General features: G+C 37.0%; 1 protein-coding gene across 1 annotated transcript in view; it reads left to right on the top strand.

Moving 5' to 3' along the window:
- Positions 1-24,517, top strand: part of LOC150079300 (F-box only protein 21-like) — a 157,873-nt gene that overhangs the window by 37,493 nt on the left and 95,863 nt on the right. Inside the window, exon 3 of the mRNA XM_090383024.1 lies at positions 9,089-9,213. Within this exon, the coding sequence (XP_090239150.1) occupies positions 9,089-9,213 (125 nt within the window). The remainder of the gene's footprint in view (positions 1-9,088; positions 9,214-24,517) is intronic.

The raw sequence follows: 24,517 nt of genomic DNA, 5'->3' as shown, positions 1-24,517 counted from the left end.
TTTATGTTTGTAAAATATAGTATATCATTTTAAATATACATCATTTATGAATACCCATTAGATGAGAATTTGTGCTAAAAAGCTGCATGATCAACTGTGGTTTAACTTTTACAAGGAATTATCATTAATGTACTGTTGTTAATTTTATTTTTAATAATACATTCTGATATTGTACTTTTTTTTTTTTTTATTTATTTAATAATGCTGAGATCAAATGCTTTTGCACTGAAGAGGTCTACTGATTTTGAATTGTGAAAAAGCATTGAATGTTGCCAGTGAAAGCAGTAATTGATTTAGTACCTTCAGGGACCTCTGTGAGAATGTTTATAAATGATATAATATTTAGAATGTTTATAAATGAGATAATATTTAGACAGTTACATCCATTTTTATTGTAATAGAAATACCAGTTTAAATTTTTCTCACACAATAAAAATTAAATTGATGCTTAATTACAAAGACAATGTGGTTATGTCTTCAGGACTATTGAAAATAAAAAAATGTTATTAAACCATAAAGCTAGTGTAATTTATCAATGCAACAACAATTATGGTTATACTTTTGCACTAAATCTTCTCTCTGAGTACCAAAATACCTTAACATTCAAAATAAAATGAAATCATAATATTTAATGCACAAAGTAAAGTTTTTTTTTTTTTTTTTTTTAGTTATGCTTGCTCATTTTAAACTACAGAGGACAGTGCTGTGGAATATGTTACGTTCATGTTTTTAAGTTGAGTTTGTTCGTTTGTTCTTTGTCTGGATCATGTAGGAATGGCTGTCGATGTTTAGCCAGTTAACAATCAATGACTGGAATACTATTCTTTGAAATTCATGTGAGCCGATGTTCTCTTGAAGAATTGGTCCTTGTGGGGTTCCCTGTCTTTATTCTTTTTATTGTGGATGTTATACTCTTCTTTTGATGTGATAGCTTAGCTCCTTGGCAAGGAGTTGTACATTTTCACTGCTAGAGGTGGATGTCACTTTAGTTTGTTTTTGAATTTTTTGATTTCACTTTATTTTGAACATTTAGTACTCAAAACAGAATAACAAGATCACACCTTTCAAAGTATAAGCACAACTCTTGCATTAGTATGTTATACTAGTTTAATGGTGTTTCTTTACAGCAGGGGTTCTTAACCTTCTTAGTTCCACGGACCCCTTTGCCAGTCAGGTGAATGCCACAGACCCCTTCTCAGAATAATGTTTTTAAATGCATAAAATAAAATTACAAAAAAACCAGTTTAATGAAATAGTTAACAAAATTTAAAAAAAAACATTATACAGTAATATATGTGTTTCTTTCTTAACACATTGAATAATAATACAATACGGGAAACCCCCGCTATTCGCGGTATCTGTATTCGCGGTTTCGCGTTCGCTGATTTAATATAAAATGAAACCTGAAAAAATGTGAATTTTAAAGCGCCGTGAACATTTTCCGCCATAAAAAAACATGGGCGTGGCTAAAATTATCTTTCCCGGTCAAAACAGCGCTCAGTGGGTGGGGGGAGAGGGGTGACAATCGCAAGCGTGGATGTTTCTCGCTAATCCTTGTTCAGTATGTGTTATGCGCTTGTCATGGAAGGTTTCGTCGTTTGCTTTTAATTTATATGCTTATAAATTGAATAAATTTATCAATTTATAAATTGATAAATTGATATGCTTTTGTAAACATATCAATTTATAAATTGATATGCTTACAAAAGTGATAAATCTAACGTTTCGCAGTGTAAAACAGACTTTTTCGAGTGTGTTAATGGAAGAAAGTGACTTTATTGTGGACAAGTTCTTTCTAACCCATACAAAAATATGGCTACGAATAACAAGGGAAATGTGAAAAGATGAAAGGCGATGACATTAGCGAATAAAATTGAGTTATTAGACAAAATTTCTAATGGTGAAAGTGTATCCTCAGTGGCAAAACATTATAAAATCAATGAGTCAACGGTACGATCAATCAAAAAATCGGAAGAAAAAATCTGCCGTAGTGTCCGTGAAACGCGCTAATTGCTTCAAAAATTTGCTCTGTAACTCTTGAAGTTAAAGAAATTAGAAAAAATGGAAAAAGCTTTAAATCTGTGGATGGAAGACGGAACTCAAAATAAAATTCCATTAAGTTCACTCATTATTCATGAAAAGGCAAAACTCCTTTATCAACACTTTAGCGAAACTGGTGATAGCACTGGCGGGATAAGTTTTTTGCTAGCAAAGGCGCTGGTTTGAAAGATTTGTTTGAAATTTCTAATAAATATTACATTTAATATTAAATTCTTTCTTATTTTCATTTCGATCATATGCTTGCATTTCACTATGTACTGTCTATGTGCATAGTCATGTTATGAAGGTACATATAATACATACATAGACAAAATTTTAGACTAGTTTTTCTTATATATTTCATACTTTGGAACGGAACCCCTTTGTTACTACGGGAGCCATAACTCAGTATTCGCGGCATTTCTCAGGAACGTAACCCCCGCGAATAGCGGGGGTTTACTGTACATTTAAAATATAGGAAAGTTGAAGTTAAATTTTATTTTTTAAGGACCTATCAGTGTGAAGACAAGTGTGAAGCTTCAAAATATTAAAAGACATATCAACTATTCTAGAATGTATTACATCATTTTACAAGTGAACAGCTTCCAGTTTTTTTCTCTGTTCCAGTCCACAGACCAGTTCGACCATTTCCAGTGCACATGGCTTTACTAAAGTCTCTCCAATAGTGTGGGGCTTCTTTTGCTTGGCAATCTGGTAAGCAACTTTATAGGATGCTTCAAGAAAAGGTTTTCGTGAAATGGCAAATCCAAGTTTTGGAAGTGTCCCTGCTTTTTCGAATTGAGATTTTTTCGCACGAAAAAAACCAGCATCTTTAGATGCATTTTCAGCATGGACAGACTTGAGATGGTCTTTCAGTTTTGGTGGCTTCATACTTCCGTTCGCAAGAATTTTTCCGCACAAAAAACACTGCAGTATTTGAGTCCCGTCAAGTTCATTAATGCAAGTGAAACCTAATAATACATAGTTTTCATCATACTTCCTTTTCTTCGACATTTCAACTTAAATTTGGTCTGTAACAAATGTTAAATAATTAATGTAAACATAATTAATGCAATATTAGAACTAAGAAAGACATATACGAACATTGTATGCATTGACAGACACACGGTGGGCGTGCATACACGCTTGTAGCACTGTAGGGGCCTCCACCGTTGGACAGGTATACATGCACATAGCAGCAAAAAGGTTAAATTACACACTTCAACTGTTATCTAAACCGTAGGACGTGTTTGAACATACCTGGTTTACACTCGTAGCCAGCGTGTCTATTCGTGTTAAAAGTGGCCTACTAGGCGCTGATTTGCCAGATAGTTTGCTAACTACGTCGCATGATGGTCTATCCACAGCAGGACTGCAATCAAGTGCGATCTAGCGGCAGGTCTAATAACTTCCGTAATTTCAAAGTAATGATGAGCGTAAGCGATTTTTCGAGATAGGCAATAACTATAATATGATATGAAAATATCTGTTATTTCTATTGGTGACTACAGATACAGCTAATACAACTGTAATTTATTACATACATTCATAAGTGAAGGAAATTAATGAGTTGATTTTTTTCCCATCCAAGCTCACGGACCCCCTGAAATCGTTCCATGGACCCCTGGTTAAGAAACCCTGCTTTACAGTAATCTTAAATTGATACTTATTTTCAACATTTATTACGAGTTATGTTTTATGGCAGTTTTCACAGACAATTGGAATGTTTTTTAAACTGGTGGTACTCATGAAGAATCTGACAGGTCCCTCTGTACCACTCCAAAATACATTTTGCACATTAATTGTTGTTTGAATGCTAATATCTGATACCTTCATTACCTTCCTAAATGTAGACAAAATTTTGTTTGAAAAGTTTTAGTAGTGAACAATTATTGTTTACTTGAATTATACAGGGTGTCCGTAAATTATTCAGCACATTACAAATGATTATTACATGCAAACTAGAACTGATATATGAATAATGTTTATGCCATTTGAAAGAGCCACTCAGAGTTTTATACAGCATCATGTAGATGTCACTAGTATTGATAACAGTTGCACCTCACAATAGCCATTAAAATGGTGACGGTACAACAGAAAGTGATGTATGTATTGTGGTTCGCCGAGTTTAAATCTGTAGTTACAGTGCAAAGTGGTATCACTGGGAAAATGGAGGTGAGGTACCCTCTGGCAAGTCAATTAGAACAGTTTAAGGGAACTGGCAATGTCTTACATAAGAAGGGTGCAGGTTAAGCTGCAGTGAGTGTTGTGAATGTTGAGTGCATTTGTTGGCCCATTTTTCTTTGCTGAGACTACTTTAAACAGTAGTGGATGTTATACTCTTCTTATACATGTCCTCTAACATGTCCAAGTAACAATTACTTGGACATGTTAGAACATTTTGCAGTTCCACAGATGGAAGAACATCAACATTATATTTCAGCAAGATGGCACTCCTCGCCTTTGGCTGTGCGACAATTTCTCGCTGAGCTTTTTCCAGGCCAATAGATTGCACAGTGAGAACCAATTCCTTAACTCCCTCACTCACTGAATATAACTCCACAGGACTTTTTTCTGTGGAGTTATGTAAAGGATGGGGTGTATTGTATGCCCATTGCAAATCTGGATCAACTTTGCAAGCAAATCACTGATCCAATTGCTTCTCTGGTGCCTCAAATGCTAGAAAACACTTGGCACAAGATTGTAAACCATTTGGATATCCTGTGTGCTACAGATGGTGCCCATGTGGAAACATTAACTTGTCAGTTGTCCTTTCCATTAAAAAAAACTGTTTGCTAATATCTTTTGTAGTACCTGTTATATAATGATTTGTAATGTCTTCAATAATTTATGGACACCTTGTACATTCAAAGACCTTGTCGTCAATCCTAGCTTGATGTGCGATGGAGGTAAATAGATTTTTGGCTTATCCACCAAAGGAGGTGTGCTGCATTTTTTCTGGCTTGGTGTAGTTTCTGAATGGTCTGGCCATTTTTTTTTTTTTTTTTTTTTACCCTGTAGTAGCCCTTTTCAAGAAGATTTCACTGCTGAAGCTGTGATCCTAGTAATTGAGTCCTTGATTTGGAGAGGTCCAAATCATTCAATTGTGCATGAGTGATTAGATGCTACTTTGCAGTATCAAGAGTTGAAAAGTCTGGATCTGTACTCGTTCTGGGTTCTGCATGTTCTGGAGACTCCTTTTCCGATCCTGAATCAGAGTGAAGTCCATAAGTTTCTGGTGGCATTGGCATTATATCATTGTGAGGAACTGGGCTTAGAGCAGAAGGTATGTTGGGATACTCTACTCTGTGCTTGGATTTCCCAGAAAAACCAGAACTATTGGTCATGAAAAAGTAACAATCGTTTATGTAGTCTCAAAGTTTCTGCCATATCATTGGAATGGTAAAAGGCATCGATTTATGACTACTTCTAAGCCAGCCTGTTAAGGCCCTTGAACATTAACTACAGGAAACCTTTGGAGCCCATATTTTATGTTGATCTCCAGCCTTACATCCAAAATAGAGTTCATAGTCTTTTTCTCACAAGTTGTGTCAGTGGGTTCCGCTGCTATTTTAATACCACTTCTCTGCAAATGTAGCAAAACATATCAGGCTTATTTTGGCAAGAAGCAACAAATTTCATGGACGGTTGAGGTATGCACACACGAGAAAAATTAAGAAATTGTAAATTTTTATTTCTAATTTAAGCACAGTTCATAATTTACACTAATGCACACAACACTTGTTTACAAACACTGATTCACTAAAACACTTGTTCACTTTGTTCACTACTCGCTCTCTGAAACATGTACCCTTTTTGAAATATGAAAATGCTTGCCTGCTTGGTGTGTGGAACCCACTTGTATATATACCAGTTCAGAAGTTTCTAGAGAACTCTGTCAAATTCTAAAACCTTCCAGAAACATTCCGACCTTTCTTCCACAAATAACAATATTCTAGAACATTTCAGGACATTCTCGAATGTTATAGAAAGCTCCTGAATGTTCTATAAAAATAAATAAAAAAAAAATAGATGGAAAAGATGACTAAACCAATTGCACATCTAGGTTTTCAATCTGAGGCCTAAAAACTGAGGCGATGAGAACTTTTTAAGCACATATCTGTACAGTTTTTGAACATATTTCCTACGAGAGTCTGTTGAAATTATTTCAAGGAGGAAATTGATGCCGACCAGTGCTGTTGTACAAAATGTGTATTTTGTTTCTATCATTATTATTTATCTGTTTATTCCTTTATGTATTAGACAAAACATATCAATATGTGTGTATGCATAAGTTTGAATTTTTGTGTTCTTAACAGTTTTTTGAAGTGTAAAATGGAAGTGACTGTTAGTTTCATGTTATATTTTGTGGGTGCATTTTTTTTTTTTTTTTCCAAACCAGGGCCAATAAAAGTTTTATTTGTTGAAAATAACTTGTGAAGATCTTATTTAATAAGTAATGCAGTTCTTTTGAAAAGATCAAGCATTGGTGTACTTCAGCCAGAATTCAAAAAGACAAAAACCTTTCTTTAGAAATAAAAAAGAAAGAGAAAAGGTTGGATACTTGTCAGGTGCCACACAACCATATTTGTTACAATCAGGAGCACAACGACTTTCTTCATCATCAACCATTTTCAATCCACTGCAGGGTGAAGGCCTCTCCAGCATCTTTCCAGTTCCTTCTGTTTTGAGCACTGGCCATCCATTTACTACCCAAAAACTCATGAATTTCATCTATCCATCTCCGTCTTTGTCTTCCAGGTTTTCTTCTAGCTCCTCTTGGGTACCATTCTGTTATTTTCTTAGTCCATCTGTCATCATGTCTTTGAGCTATGTGTCCTGCCCAAGACCATTTTAGTTCTTTAGTTTTGATAAGAATGTCCTTTACTTGAGTTTGCTGCCTAATCCATGTGTTTCTCTTCTTATCTAACAGTCTGATTCCCAATATAATTCGTTCCATTCTTCACTGTGTAGTTCTCAGCTTCTCTTCCATTCTTTTGGTGAGTGCCCAAGTTTCACTTCCATAAGTGGTGGTGGGGAGTATATATTGGTTCATTATTTTACGTTTCAGACAAACTGGGATATTGCTCTTCAGTATTTGACTATAATTCCTGAATGCTATCCATCCAAAATTTATTCTTCTCTTGACTTCCAGCCATTTATCATTATTACAGCTAATAACTTGTCCCAGATAAGTATATGACTCCACCTTTTCAATTACTGCTCCTTCAATCATTATTTCCCTTTCTGTGGCATACTTGTTCATCATTACTTTTGTTTTAGCCATATTCATCTTTAGTCCAAAATCCTTACTAACTGTGCATAACTGATTAAGATTTTCCTCTAATTCTTTGGGATCGTGGCTTATGACCACAATGTCATCTGCAAATCGTAAATGGTTTAGGTACTCTCCGTTCACATTGACTCCTTTCTGAAAGCTTCCTCAAGGGCAGCAGTAAACAGCTTCGGAGATATTGTCTCTCCTCGTCGAACTCCTTTCTTGATTTTAAATTTCCTACTGTCTTTGTCTAGTCTGATAAAGGAGGTAGCGCTCTTATATATTTTCTTCAAAATCATAATATATGGGGTATCTATGCCTTGTCTTTCCAGTGCCCGAAACATTGCCTTATGCTGTATGGAGTCAAATGCCTTTTCATAATCCACAAATGCCAGGCATTATGGTGTTTGATATTCATTTGCTTTCTCCATTAGCTATGATATTACGTGAAGGTGATCCATAGTTGAGAATCCTGTCCTAAAGCCAGCTTGGCTCTTTCGGTTGATTCTCATCAAGTATTCTTTCTAATCTGTTAGTAATGACCCTTGTGAACAACTTGTAGATGTGGGATAACAAGCTAATTGGTCTATAATTTCCAGTTTCTGATTTATCTCCTTTCTTATGCAGCAAAACTATGATTGCATTATTCCACTGCTTAGGCGTCACACCTTTTCTAATGCACTTTGTGAAAAGCCTTGCCAGTTTTTGTGTTATGTCTCTTCCTCCCAATTTTAACAACTCTACAGTAACTTTATCTTCCCCTGGGGCTTTCTGATTCTTCATTTTCTTCAATGCATGTTCTACCTCATCAGGAAGAATATCGGGTATGTTGTATGTGTTGCTACTTTGCAATCCATCTTCCCCGCTGCTGGCATCATTCCCTTGCTCCTTTTATAATTCTCTATAGTAGTCTTCTGCTATTTGAATTATGGCTTCTCTGCTATTTATAAGTACACCATTGCTATTCTTCAGTTTCAGTATCATTTGTCTTTCTGTATTACTGCTCATGGCTGCTGATTTAAATCCTTTGTTTTCCCTTAATGCTTGTTCTACTTTTCTTGTGTTAAATCTTCTTATGTCCTCTCTGAGTTCCTTTCTTATGGCTTTACATAACTCAGTATACTCAATTTTCTCCATGTCAGTGTTTTTTCTTGCTCTTCATTTGTCGGCGCCTCCGTAGCCAGGTGGGAAGGAGCAGCAGTGCGTAGCACACGCTTCTTGATTAGACCGGGGTTCGAGCCCGTCACCACCAAATATGGAGGATGCGGAAAGGTCAAGGAATGACCACCGCATATCCCGGAGCAATATGGCCTTAGTTGCTAATGCTCCTAAAAACTAACTAACTAACTAGCTCTTCATTTGTCGTCTTCGGTTCATCATGACAAGTGTTTCTTGACTAACGACTTTCTTATTAATGGATTAATAATTTAAAATGCTTCAAGTTGTGGCCACCTTGCATTCTAGATTGCAATTGCTATTTTTTTTTTATTATTTTATGTTACTTATTTTTTCTGGTAAATGCATTTTGCATTGCCTTAGATATAGTAAATTCTGGGGCACTATAAGCAGCCACCTACCCAACGTATGCATAATTCTTCCACTGGTTGAAAGTGATATAATTTTTACTAAACAATGTTTTGACACATTGGAAAGAAAAATTCAATCTTTGGTCAATATCTGACAGAATTAATTAACAGGATTGATTTTTTTTTTTTTTTTTTTAATTATTTCAGTGTGTATGGCTTATGTCATGTTTTTCCTTACTTGCAGCAATGATAAACTCACAGATAAATACTATGCACAACGAGTGCTTCGTTATATGCGCCATAAATACTTAGAGGCATCATGGAAAGATTTCCTTTCCCTTCAACCAAATCTACATGTCTTAGAAACTGGTAGGAATATTAAAAGTTAATTCTTTCAGTTGTTTATGTGATATATACATGATGGACCAAAAGTCCCTTTACATTACATTACATTTAATTTTAGATTTTATTACTAATCTTACATTTCAGAGATAATCTGTGGATCATAAGTGTATATTCCAACATATTTCCAAGGAGTACACATGGTGAAAGGAGATAACAGCAATTGAAGTACAAAAAGCAATCAGTCAATCTTATACTGTGTAAATTTTCATATTTGGCTCACTTGAAAATTTTGTTGACTTTGGAGTACTTTTCATTGAGTGGTGCTTCTTGAGAAAAAAATTCATTGCTGTGTAATACTTATGAAGTGTATGTTTTCATTTAAATTATCTAATTCCTGTGCCTTACTGCATTCAGTTTTTATCATAATAGTTTGATTGTAATTTTGATCATAAGGAGATCTTTGCTCTTTCTGAAGACCAAGGGTCAAGTATTCAACTTTAAGGTCTGGGCTTATATTCAACTTAGAAACAAATACCATCATCTGAAGTTCTGATTAAATTACTGTTATTACTGAATGTTTTTAAATTGTATAGCACTACCAGAGAAAGCAAATCTGCTATACATTTTAAAATCTGAGATACTCCCAAGACACCTGTTTCAAAGATAACTGGTAAATTTAAAAAGTGAAGATGTCTACATGACAGCAGTTTCAAAGCTTTTCATTAGCTAGAAATTAAAGGTCAATTTTAAATATGAGGTGCGGCAATAAAGTTCCCTGACTGGTGCTGTTGCAGTCATGTTTGATGAGTTTGAAAATAAACAAAAGTGGTATGTTATAGTTCAAACTTCCTCCAACACACTATTGTATAGAAATTGTCCAGCATCATGGCAGGTTGCAAGTAACAATGAGTTTCATTGTTACTTAGTGTTAATGTTCCATGTCTCACAGTTTGCAATAGAGGAACAAATATCAGATTTTGCTTTAAACTGGAAAAATCTTCAACAGAAATGTATGTAATGTTGAAACCTTTTTATTGTGATCAAATATTAAGTTGTACCAGTGTGTTTGAATGGTACAGTATACTCCCAATTAACCGATGTGGCGAAGAAATTAATTTCCCCAGATGATCTGCAAGATAAACAAAATATATGAACAATATGCATTTAATATAAAAAGAAAAAATTGTATACATACATATATTCATATGTTCTATTATTTATTGAAAAAGGAAAGTAAAGAATTTTTTTTTTTTAGCACTGATCGTACTTGCAAATTGGCAGAACATAAATTACATATCTTGTCAGCAAGAGCTTCTTGTTCTGCAAAATCAAGCAAAGCCTCCACACGAGACAAAGCAGTACTATGCAAGATTTTATTTGTTGCAATAGATTTTCTTCCACATCCTCCGAATCTTCATCTCTGTTTGGCCCTTCTTCATTCATAACCCTACATACTATTTCACCATCACATAACATTTCTTGGCAGATTAAACTTTTATCTAAATGAAACCACTCAACAACTGCTTTTTCATCTAAAATTTCAAAACCTTCAGTCTGTCTTAAATCATAATGTTTCCCCAACAAAATATGACAGGGAAACATTACAGCACCTTAAATATCACATTTACGGTTCCCTGGCATTTGGTATTATTTGAACTTTTAAATGTTGTAATGAACGTGCTTCGGATATTGTCAGCTGAAAAGTTGAAGCTGATTGAGCAGGGCAAGGTTTCTCAAAATGGAAAGTAGAATGCAATGTGCTATCATTGGCAAAACTATGGATAGGATTTCCAGTCAATGGAAGGTCATTAATATACAAGAGGAAAAGAGTGGGGGAAAGAACTGAACCTTGGGAGACACCGGCATTAGTGGAGAAGTTAGAAGATAGAGAGCCATCACCCTCAGTGAGCGATCAGAGAGAAAACTGGATAACCAATTACTAAAAACAGTTTGCAGACCATAAGATGGAAGCTTATTTAGAAGACCTTTATGCCAAACACGATCGAAAGCCTTTGAGATGTCAAGAGCAACTACTTGTGTTTCACCGAACCTTTCCATTGAATTAGTCCATAAATGGGTAACATAAGCCAGAATATCACCAGTGGATCGACACTGACGGAATCCATACTGGCGATCGTTGATCAGATGGAAGGTTTCTATGTAGTTTAAGAGTTGGCGGTTAATTGATTTCTCCATTACTTTAGAAAGAGTAGAAGTAATTGCAATGGGACAATAATTGGATGGGAGGGATTTGTCACCCTTTTTAGGAACTGGCTGGATATGAGCAAATTTCCAAGCAGAAGGAAAAACACCTTTGGAATAAGAAAGTGAAAAAAGGCGTCAAAGAATAGGAGTAAGTTCAGGAGCACAGGTTTTGAGAACAAGTGGAGAAATACCATCAGGACCTGGAGCTTTTTAGCATCAAGATTCGTCAAAAATCCTTCTGACATCCTTTTGATGGAAGACCACAGGATTCCTTGAATGAAGCATGTTGGGAATGGTGGAAGGTGTTTTACCAAGATCATTAATACATGAGTTGGAAGAAAAATGCGATGCTAATAGGTCAACTTTATCCTTGGCTGAAGTGACAACAGAACCATCTGGTTTGGACAGAGGTGGGAGCAGAGATGGGCAAAAGTTGCAGCCAAGAGACCAGAATGCTCGGCTACCATTATGGCAAGAAACAAGTTTTCTACTCTTAGCCTGTTCAAACTCTAGTTTGGACTGATTAATAACTGCTTTACAATTGTAAAGACGGCCTCCGTAGTCAAGTGGTCAGGAGTGGGAGTGCAGTAGCACACGCTCTTTGAGTAGACCGGGGTTCAAACCCCTGACTGCTGAATATGGTCGATCTGCCAACCCGCACTGGACCAGCGTGGCAGATTATGGTCCATTTCCCTCAGCATGAATTGTTGAGGAGGCTTCCATCCTGCAGTGGGTTGATAATGGCTGCACTTTACTTTTTTTTACTTTTTACAATTGTTGCGAGCTTTGGTGTAGGCAGAAAATGAAACTGAAGAATTAGAAACAAGCCAATTACGATATGCAACATTCTTCTCTTGAACAGCCTTAGCACATTTATTGGAAAACCAAGGTTTAGATAAAGGACGAGATTTTAAAGTGGAGTGTGGGATAAAGGATTCCATTCCTGCAAGAATAATTTCACTGACTCGATCTCAGCAAACGTTGACATCAGAAGTTTTGAAACAGTAATCTGACCAAGGAAAAGAAGGAAAGAAATCTCGCAGGTCATCCCATTTTGCATTCTTGTAATGCCAAACAACATGAGGTTGGGAATAGCCATGAGATAAAGGCTCCATTGGAGAAGAGACAATCACCATGTTGTGATCTGAAGTGCCTAAAGGACCTCTCACTTCGACCGTGTACTTAGAAGGGTTGTTTGTGAGAAAAAGATCAAGCGTATTGGCTGTATGATTAGGACCTGCGAACACCGTTTTAGAGCTGTACCCTCGAAATGTAAGGCATATTGGATCTCGCCATGATGTTCATCATAACCTCAAAAGTCGTCAATCATACTGCATGATGGAAGAGATAGGGAAGGGTTGACTGGAACTTAGCTCTAGAGACTAAACATGGGTTCCACCACTTCAAGCCTCCAATAAGCAAAGTGGTGGTATTGCAGCAGTTGATGTGAGGGTCATCTACCACCTAGTACTGCCTGGTAACATAGAGAGACGGTGTTCCTCCATGTGGTGTGGGCACCACACCTCGACCCCTGCTTACATTGGTTCACACCTGGGTGGTCACCCACCTTGTACTTGTGCAAGGAGGTTATACCCAGGATTACTAACAGTCCCACCATTGTGAAGGTGCAAACAGAGGATTTGGCTGTCACAGACCGTCCGGACTTTGCCGAAATTGGGTCCACTTGACTTGAGTGTCACCCAAATATCAGTTCCATCAGCGTTTTAGACTCCCAGGTAGCAAGTACAGTTTGTCTGGCATGTCTGAGAGAATGTCTGTGACAATCTTCGGCTAATAAAGTCAATGCAGACTTGCATTTAAAAATTTTAATTTTTAAATGAGCCAGATGAAAATGTTACCACAAAGGTGAAAACGGTAAAAGAACTAGATGAAATCTTTTGTATCGCAGAGAACCTCAAACAAAAATTTGAGGTTCTCTGCGATATTTATTTCTCCAGGGCCCAGAGAAGATTGTTGTCGGCTAATGGTAATTGATTGATGAAAAGAGAAGGTCAACACTGTTCAAACGACTCTGTTCAGATATTTCCGTAACAAATTGTTTCTTCATTGTGTATTTTATGTCAAAGGTTCCCAAACTTTCTCGGTTCATGGCGCCCTTAGTGTCTCGGTAATATTTTCACGACGCACCTAGACCAAAAGAAATACCTAACAGTTCCGTTTATTAAGTAGTTTAGGTCCAAACAACTTAAGAAATGTTGAAACTATGAACTACCTCGAGCTAGTAGTTTGTGCGGTGTCCAACAGATGTCGAGTATCACTGTGTGTTTCCCTCGAAAATTTAAAATATTCCGCTGCACACAGTTTGGGAACTGCTGTTTGATGCAATAAACATTTAATTCTATAATTATTTTCATTATCTTTTACATGGTATACAGTTAAAAAGTTATTTAAAAGGTATTTTTAAAAATTTTTATGGACATTCCTGAGGGTCAAGGACCAATTATAATTTTTCCTATTGATTACTGTAGTCGATTAATGCGTTTCCATTTTGCACGATGCGCTCGTGGGATGAATTAATTACGTTAATTGAGGTCAGCCTGTAATCAGTTTTGCTGTCCTAATAATAGCTGCTTCCTTGCTATTTATTTTTAGAGCTGACACAGTAGTTTCATTTAATTTTACGAGCAAATTAAAACAACTAATCACTATGCAACCATTGGATAATAACATAGCAGCAATTCCAGTCCATGCTACGGATATTGCTTCAAACCCTATATTTGCCAATTGTATATAAGACATTAGTACACAAATGTTTTTCCAGTACCGCCTGGGCCATCTATAAAAGATGCCTTAAATAACTTATATTTGTGTTATTCTGACATACTAAATTAATAATTTCATCAATGATCAACTGTTGTTCTTCATTCACTTGTTGCATCATACAGGTAAGATTAATGTTTGGAAAATGTGAAGGTTCTACAGTTACAGTTGGTGGTAGATCATTGATAATTGGTAAATTAAAAGTTGAGGGAAAAAACCACGTAGTTTCAGCATTTCAAGAATATCTTTGAAAGCCAGTTGATAAGCTACATCACAGTTATGAAGGTGAAGGTAATCTTCTGACAGTGAATCTTTAAACCCATCCCACAACTGAACTGTGTTGCTTGGTTGCTGAAATATGCAAATATAAGAAACAACTGTTATAATTGGAATGGCATTTTAAAAACTGATGCTTCGCATAAACAATGATGCCATACAGAGTAACCTACTTTGCATTGCTGCTTCCTTAAATATAGAATAGGTCACCTTGGTATATTTTAACATCTTCAGAACTGGTGGCACCTACTACATGAAGTAAAAGCAAGTGAAGATGATATCCTTCTGATTCCGAGGGAGCAACGTTATACATTCTACCGATTGTTTTCAAAATTTATAAGTTTCTTCCAATAACATTATGTAATGAACTGATGTTTCTGGATAAATGTATGGACTTTTTGTTGCAGAATTCTTATTTAAATTACACCATGCAATCAGTTTCGTGCTTCTTAATTGTGCTCGAATTAATGCTTCAGAAGCATTGTCATTCATAAAATACACTTGCTGTTCATCGAGCAAATGAACAGGGAAGCAAACCATAGTATGTGATCTTTTGTGCTTACTACAAGAAAAAATTCTGTATGAAGCTTCACCTGAACTAACATATCCGTTATTTAGAAAAGTAGATATGTCATCATGATGAAATGAGCCATCTTCCATTGTCACTTGCAAATTGGCACAATCATACCCTTTATGGACATATTTATGAATATATTTCATGCTGTGCATGCTTGAACAAACTTCTACATTAACATGAGCATGTTGGACAGACAACTTATGTGATCAAGACCCGCTAATATTCATAAAATCGGACAGATGCTATACTATTGTGATTTTCACTTGTAGAGAATCTGAGTCCTCATTTTGAATTTAAATCTATGTTTTCAAATTTTGCCAGATCAAAAATAAAAATAGAATACTAAATATAATAAATGGGATCTTATGATTATATATTAAATTTTAAATCTAGCATTAGCATTAGCATTAGTAGAGGCATATGATGCAAGAAAGCAAGCTTATTCAGCATCAGCCAAAAAAAAAAAAAAAAACAACCACTACTCCCATTTCACCCCTCCGTTCGTTCGAAATACCTGTCCAGCTGAGCCTTAAATTTATTTAGGCTATCAACTTCAACAACAAGCGATGGGAGTCTATTCCACAAACCAACTGCCAGCTGGCTAAAGGCAAATTTCCGCACATCTATCCGACATCCGTCCTTCCTCAATTTGAATTTATGCCCTCTCAGGAGATTATTCTGAGCAAGAGGAAGAATCCCATCGGCATTGAGCATGCTCAAGCCATTCAAAGCCTTATACACCTCTATCAGATCACCTCGCCGATGCCTAGTCTCCAGGCTCTGTAATTTGCAAAACTTAAGCCTTTCTTCGTAAGAGCAACCCTTTGTTCCATTCACTAATCTTGTTGCCCTTCTCTGTACTCGTTCCAGCAGCTCTACATCCTTCCTGAAATGAGGCCTCCAGACCTGTATACAGTACTCAAGGTGTGGCCTGACCAATGCCTTATACAAGGGAATAATCACATCCTTATCCCTGCTAGAAAAATTCCTGTATATCATTGACAAGACACCATGAGCTACCCTTGCAGCTCGTCTGCACTGCTCAGAGAACTTCATATCTGCCTGCACAACTACCCCCAGGTCCTTTTCATTCTCTACCACTGTCAGCGTAGTACCACAGAGTTGATATGTCACTCTGGGGTTGCTGCTTCCCATATGTAGTACTTTACATTTGTCAATGTTAAACTTCATTTGCCACCTCTCAGCCCATCTGCTCAACCTTTCCAGATCCTGTTGCAGCAGCATAGTATCAGTAGTGTCCTTAACAACCCTGCCAACCTTGGTATCGTCTGCAAACTTGGACATTAAGCCTGATACACCATCATCAATATCATTTATAAATACAGAAAACAACAAAGGACCCAACACTGAACCCTGAGGAACTCCACTAATAACATTAGTCCACGTTGAGCAGTGTCCATTGATTACCACTCTCTGTCTTCTGCCACTCAACCATCCCTTTATCCATAGCAGCAATTTGCCTCCAATGCCACACTTCTCCAATTTGTGCAGCAGTCTTCCATGCGCAACAGTATCAAAAGCCTTTCTAAGATCCAACTATATAATATCAAAGTTATTCCCTGCATCCAGTTCTTTTGTGACTACATCATAGTATCCAATCAAATTGGTCAGACAAGACCTGCCCTTAACAAAACCATGCTGTGTCTGAGCTATAACTGAATTCTTGTCCAGATGATCCTGCAGTGCTTCTTTAACCAGTGCCTCCATTAATTTTCCTGGAACAGAAGTTAAACTAACAGGTCTATAATTACTTGTGTCAGCCTTTGATCCTCCTTTGTGAATTGGGGTTACATTTGCACATCTCCAGTCCATAGGTACCTCCCCTGAGTCCAAAGAAGCTCTCATAATTATGGCTAGGGGTTTGCTTACTTCCTTTGCTGCCTCCTTTAATATAACTGGATAGATCCCATCCACCCCTGGTGCCTTTTTTATGTTTATCCTCAGCAATTTCTCCTCCACTTTCCTCTCAGTTATTAGAAAATAATCTAGCTCACTGCCAATGTTTACTTCACCTACGACATTCCCCTTCCTGAATAACTCCTCATGTGTGAATGTAGATGCAAAATACTCGTTTAGATTGTTAGCCACCTGAGCAGGATCCTCAACTGTTGAACCATCAACATCCAGTGGACCAATCTGATTCATCCCTTTCCTTCTTGAGTTTAAATAGGTAAAGAACTCTTTTCTGTTTTTCTTTGCGTCCTTTGCCAAGGATTTCTCATAATCTGCCTTTGCCTGCCTAATCTCCTTTGTGACTTGGTTACAGACCAACTTATATCTATCATAGGCTTCCATGTCACCCATTAATTTGTATGTATCCCATGCATTTTTCTTCTCTGCCATATGTCTCATTAGTTCATCTGACAACCATTTAGGCCTGAACCTTGAACAATATTTCTTGGTTGGTATGTAAAGCCTGGTAGCTTCCAAGATTAGTTCCTTGAATGCTTCCCATTTTGAATTTGCTGTTGGTAACATCATCAGTTGGTCCCACTGTATAGAATTTAAATACTGTCTCAGACCATCATAGTGGCCTTTACGAAAGCAAAAACCCTTCCCTTTGCCTCTGATGGTAGTTAGCTCCTTGAGTAAATCCCACTTCAGCACACTGTGATCACTGCCACCCAGTGGTTCCTTTATCTGCAGATTCCTAATGCATGAAGAATCACTACTGATAATCAGATCAAGAGTATTACTCCCTCTAGTTGCCTCCCGAACATGCTGGTGTAGAAAACAATCATCCAATAAATCCACAAAAGCCCTGCTAGTGTGTGAGTGACCAACCCACAAATTCCAGTCAATATCTGGGAAATTAAAATCCCCCATTATAAGACTCTCTGATTTACTGGCCCATTCTATTTCCCTGTACAGTATCTTATTATACTCATCAGAGTCATTAGGCCTATAGCACACTCCTACTCTCAATTTTGATTTACCTATGCTTATGTCACACCAAACTGACTCGACACTGCCCTGTCCATCAATGTCGACTGGCTTCACTTCCTTGGATTTTATGTGTTTTTTAACTAATAGTATAACCCCTCCTCCCCTCCTGTCCTGTCTATCCTTTCTATACACATTGTACTCCCCAAATTCCAGTTCTGCATTCCTTATATCTGTGTGACACCACGTCTCTGATATCCCAACAATATCTGCCTTTGATGTTTTGAGCAATACCTCAAATTCATCAAATTTATTTACTAAACTCCTAGCATTGGTGTACACGCAAGTATACCTGCACTTGTTTCTATTCTTAGCTACCCTAACACAACCCATGTGTTTACTTGTATCACAATGACTTCCAGCAGTCTCTGAAATATCCTGCATCTTGTTTTTCAGGCTTCTGCTCATTCCAATAGAAGCAGTGCAAGAATCTCTTTCACCTCTGCCAGTGGCTACTGTTAATCCATTAGTCTTTGTCTCCCCCCCAAGCTAGCAGTTTTCCGATCCACCTAACACTGCCTCGATAGCATCAGCAAATATTCTTGCACCCTTTCTATTTAAGTGTATCCCATCCCTGTAGAAGCAATCTCTCCTGTTAACAAGTACATTCCAGGCTGAAAAAAATTCTACCCCTTGAGCCTTGCACAATCTTTCCAGGGCCGAATTGATCGACAAGGCTCTCATCATATACTCCCTCCTATCGTGTCTGGGCAGAATTGCAGACACTTTCAAATTTAACCCTACTTCACGGCTTTTTTTCAACAGTGATCAACAAATCAGTTAAGAAATCTCTTACCTGGGATATTTTCCAGGAATAACTGTGTCCACGTAAGATGTAATCAAAATAGATGAAAATTGTTTCAAAGACCTTAAATAAAGGAAGGGAAAAAACATTGCAACAAGACAAAGGAATAAAAATAAGCTTTTACCCTAAATCCATGCATGGTGAATAATTGAGAGTATAATGGGAGAAGATTACCCGAAACTTGTTGGCAGCTTTTCGTCTATACCATCTTCAAAGGGGAGGCAGGCATGTGTTGAAGGCTGTATATATAGCCCTGGCACGTTCCATTGTCGTATTTCAAAAGCGTGGGGAGGGGATGAGTATGTGTAAGGAAGAGAAGCAGGATAGAAGGAAAATTCCCGCTCCCTCGTATTTCACTAATAGTTTGGGAATTTGAAAATCTAGGGATTTAGAGGAAAGAATATGAAATCCGGGTGCGTGACTACCCATGCCTGTTCGTAGAAGTCCTGAAGGGGGAGGGCTGTTATATTTTGTTATTAAATTTGAACTTGTAGGATATTTGTTTTAGTTTTTATCCTGTATAGTTGAATGCATTGCTGAACTGGGCTATTAAGATTGATTTTTTGTGAGAAAGGGGTCAGTAGCTGTCAAAATGTAAATAATTTCCCTTATTTGTATGTTATTATTATTATTATTATTATTATTATTATTATAGCTATATGGTGCAAGGAAGCCTGAGGCTTATGCTGCACCAGCCGAAAAAAAAAAAAAATTCCCAAGTTACCTTGAGAGAGAGAGAGAGAGAGAGAGAGAGAGAGAGAGAGAGAGAGAGAGAGAGAGAGAGAGAGAGAGAGGTAGAAAGGAATCACCAAGAAAGAGAAGAATGATGATGTTAGTATTGATTTTGGGGGCATTTCTTGTTAATGTTAGATTTAAAGTTTATTCTATTGTTTTCTTCATTTTTCTATTGCGAATTGTAGCCTTTCGTCTACATTATTCAATTCATGAAAGATTTTATTTATGGTATCTGGTTTTCCTATATGCAGACAATCATCAAAGTACCTTCCATAAAATTTAAGAGATGGGGAAGAGTACTTTGAAATGATGTGATTTTCTGTTTCCGAGAGGTAAAATTTGGAGAGATGTCCACTTATGGAACCACCCATTGGTACCTCAAACATTTGTTGGTAAAAGACTCCTTCATGGGTGAAATAATTGGCAGATAACAGTATGTTTAGTAAGTTTGCTATGTCAGTGATTTCTAATTTTGTTCTGTTTTGTAGTGTGGGATCATTGCGTAACAAATGCTGCATAGCCTTCACTGCTTTTTGTGGATGTACATTTGTATATAGTGATTTTATATCCAGGGAATATAATTTGTCATTGAGTTCCAATTTTATATTGTTGACCGATGAAAATAAGTGTTCCATATTCTTTATGTTTGAAATGATTTGTTAAAGGTTTTAGTAAGTCAATTACAAATTTAGCCAAGTTTGCTGTTGACGTGTTTTTGAAACTTACTATGGGCCTTAATGGTTTGTTGGGTTTGTGTAACTTAATGACACCAAATATATAGGGCGAATGTGTTGAGTGGGCTAAGAGATCTTTGTGTAAATTGCTTGTGATCTTTTCTTTGGAGTGTAATCTTTTTAATTCTTTTTTGATTTTTGATCTGATGGTGGAAATAGGGTTTTTTCCTAGTTTTTGGTATGTATCAGTATCCTTTAGGAGGTGTGTCAGTTTGTTGTCATAATCGAATTTGTTTATTATTACTATTGAGTCGCCCTTGCAACAATCTGCAACCTGATTAAACTGCTCCCCAGATAATCAGGAACCTACTATGTAAGCAGTTCAAAGACGGACATGATAATGTTTGCAATGAACAGAGAAGTGGACTTTCATCAATCTCTCAAAATAAGGACAGAGTTGCTGAAATTTGGGAAATTGTAGTAAAAGACACTGCCAGAATGACACTGAGGAATTGAATATGAATATGGAGAACGATTCGTCAAATTCTGCATGAATTTAGGGGAAACAAAAGTCTGCAAAATCTGTGCTGCACAGCCTCATGGATGAGCAGAAGCAGTGAAGACTGTCATCTTGCAAAGACTTCATTTAGACTTATCAAGACAATCCTAATTTTCTTGACTGTATTGTCACAAGCGATGAACGTTCAGTGCTTCAGTACAACATAGAGACTAACAGTCAGAGCAATCGGTGGACTTCAAAATCATCACCAAGGCTCAAAAAGTTTCATTTATAGAAGTCTAGGGTCAAGACAGTGCTGATCATGTTTTTCAACAAATAAGGATGTGATTCACAAGCAATTTTTACCTGAATTCTAGTTACAGGTGCTTCAAAGACTATTAAAACACATTTCCTAGGTGAGGCCGCAATTTCAAGAGAAAGGCAGTTTGTTCTCGTTATGAAGACATTTCTGACACAGCATTTTACAGATCAACTATCTACTCTACTCTCCCGTTCTAGCTCCAGCAGACTTCTTCCTCTTTCCCAAGGCGGAAATTATCGTCAAAAGAAAGAGATTTCAGGATGTTAGGACATAAAAAATAAATTGTAGCCACTGAACTGCACATCTCTTTGGACACCTGACTTTTTTTCCAAAACTTCTAGAGAGTGTAATAAGTGCATTCAATCAGGTAGTGATTACTTTGAATAAAAAATAAAACCATTTTTGAGCTCCTCCACTTTTTTTATTGCACCAGTCTTGCAACTTTATTGCCACACCTTATATAACAGTAGCTATGTGCTTAAATGAAAGTTTTGCTAACAAGCTGCTTGGTTGTTCACAGAGGCAAGTATATTATATTTATTATTATATTAAATAAAGATATTTCTTAACCTGTGTACATGAGGTACTGCAAGATTGAACCAATAGACACAGGATGACCAACCAAACTTAAACTGTAGTGCAAAATGTATAGCCAGCAAATAGAAATGACCACCCTCACTTAACGGCACATACTTTTTTTTTTTTAACATATAGGACTTGATATAACTCAACTCACGTGACTTGACTCAGCCCATTTAATTCAAAATTAAATTAAATTAACTTAAGATTATAACCTATACAACTAGTAGCACACCCCAACATCAAACAGATACATAAAAAGGGCCTCCATAGCCGAGTTGTCAGGAGCGGGAGTGCAGTAGCACATGCTCTTTGATGAGTAGACTGGGGTTCAAGCCCCTGACTGCTAAATGCAGTCAATCTGCCAACCTGCACTGGACCAGTGTGGCAGATTATGGTCCATTTTCCTGAACATGAATTGTTGAGGAGGTTTCCACCTTGCAGTGGGTTGGTGATGGCTGCATACACAACTAGTAACATACCCCAACATCAAACAAATACATAATTAAGATTAAATGAACTCTAGGGTTAAAATTAGGAGGTCCCACATCAAATAGCCACAGTGAAATTAAAGTTAATACTTAATAAATTATTAATTAAACTAATGGCAGCAACAATAGATAAATTAGAGTAGGTATGGCATGGCATGTGTAATTAAGCTGGTATGAAATCAAATCTGGCAACTTAATACAACTGTAAATATATCAAAACATACACATGTGACCGAAAGCAAGCTTAACAACTGAAGTGCATTGTATGTACAGGTAGCCCTTCGTTTATAGGGTTTGTTTTGCAACAATTCACAATAACGACGGTTTTGAAACCAGAAGGCCAAAAATATCAAAAAACTATAAAAATTTCAAAAATGCACAACTGTAAATATTGGATATGATGTAAAGAAACAGCACAGTCAGTCAGATGTGAGCTATACCCATCAGGGATGAGGTGGCTGGAGATAAGAGGAGAGTAATGCTCAGTTTGCTTGTTGGCCACTATTTTAATTAAAAATTGTTGATTAAATTAATAAAATAAGAACCACCATGGTTAGTAAGAGACTTGCTGTAAAACCAAGTGAATGTGGAAATGTCGCTAAAAAGTCACATAGAGTTATCACCTTAAAAAAAAAAAGATTGAGGTAATTCGTGGAATAGAAGATGGCCAGACACATCCTAAGGTATAAAATTACCTCCATCGACTGTGAGTACCATAATGAAAAATGCAGGTGAAATAAAACAGTCAGTGCAACATTCTATGACAGTAAGTGCGATGCAAGTGAGTTATAGCAGAAATAAACTTTTAGAAAAATGGAGAAATTATTGTCATTGTGGATGGATGACTTAAATAAGAAAAACATTCCATTGACTCAAGCTGTTATTACTGATATGGCAAAGTCAATTTTTGAAGACCTTAAGAAAAAAGAGGGTGGTGATGAGACATTTTTAGGTAGCAAGGGATGGTTCATGCGATTTAAATCTTGAAGTAAGTGGTGAGCTGGCATGTACAGATGCTGAGGCAGCTGCAGCATTTTCTTGAAAGTTTCAAGCCATGGTACAAGAGGATGCTTATCCTCCTGATCTCATTTTTAATGTTGACAAGACTGGGCTTTATTGGAAGAAATTTCCATCACAAACCTTCATTGCCCATGAAGCACAGTCTGTCCCACTTTAAAATTAAAATCAGTTGGTGCACCATTCACAGATACCACATGCTCTCGAGGGCCTAAAGAAAGCTGTTTCTATTCTGCTGGAAATGGAACACGAGGGCGTGGGTGACAAGAAATTTTCTTGGATTGGTACACAAACTATTTTTGTGCTACTGTGCTCTGTTTTTGTTGAGAGAACGAGTTACCAGCCAAGGCTCTTCTTCTATCGGAAAATGCTCCTGGCCTTTTGCTGAAGTCAGAACATCTCTGGACTTCAATGTTGTTTACCTACCACCATTTCAATTTTGCAACCAATTGACTAGGGGGTAATAGCAACCTTTAAGACCTATTACCTGTGCCAAACCTTCATGGAAATGGTTAGAGTATTGAACAAGTTATACAAAACTATCAAGGATTATTGGCACTCATTTGACATTTTGAAGGGCATTAATAACATCAATGCAGCTTGGGAGGCAAACTTCTCCCACAATTTATGCATGGCTTCATATGATTAGAGCCATTGGAGAACATTGTTGAAGATGTTTGTTGTTATTTAGTTTTTAGGAGCATTAGCAACTAAGGCCATATTGCTCCGTGGATATGCGGTGGTCATTCCATGACCTTTTCACATCCTCCGTATTTGGTAGTCACGGGCTCAAACCCCAGTCTAATAAAGAAGTGTGTGCTACACACTGCTGCTCCTGCCCACCTGGCTACGGAGGCACCATTCTGTTGAAGATGCTAGCAGGCTGGCACAAGAGGTGGGATTGGAGGATGAGGTTACAGCTGAAGATGTAACAGAGCTGTTGGATAGCCATGGAAAGCAGCTTTTCAATGAAGACTCGGAAGAATTGGCTAAAAAACTAAGCCAACAGAAGGATGAGAAGAAAAAAGGTGTAAAGAGCCTCCTCTAAAATCTATGATTACAAGCAATTTACTGTGCATCCTTTCAGCCTTGGAGACCTGTACTGATGAGCTCTGTGACAGCGACCATTACTGGGAGTGAAGAGAAAAAGGAGCGTAATCGTATCCATTGGCCCTTATTCTGAGATTCTCAAAGAAAGAAAGAGAATGTTGACAGTCAACACTGCATGCTTTCTTCAAAAAAAGGGAAGGTCTTCAACCAGGGACTTCAGAGAAGTAAAATCTCTGCATTGCACCACTGTCAAAAAAGATCAGTGCAAGGGGCCTTAACAGTGGCACTTACAAAAACTTTCAGTCTGGGCTTCAAACATATCAAAGTAAATGTATAAAATTTAATTTTTTTAT

The sequence above is a fragment of the Mastigoproctus giganteus genome, chromosome 10, assembly GCF_048544385.1.
Source record: "Mastigoproctus giganteus isolate SK-2022 chromosome 10, ASM4854438v1, whole genome shotgun sequence".
Classification (NCBI taxonomy): domain Eukaryota; kingdom Metazoa; phylum Arthropoda; class Arachnida; order Uropygi; family Thelyphonidae; genus Mastigoproctus; species Mastigoproctus giganteus.
Note: the sequence above shows the minus strand (reverse complement) of the source record. Positions and strands in the feature narration are given on the sequence as shown.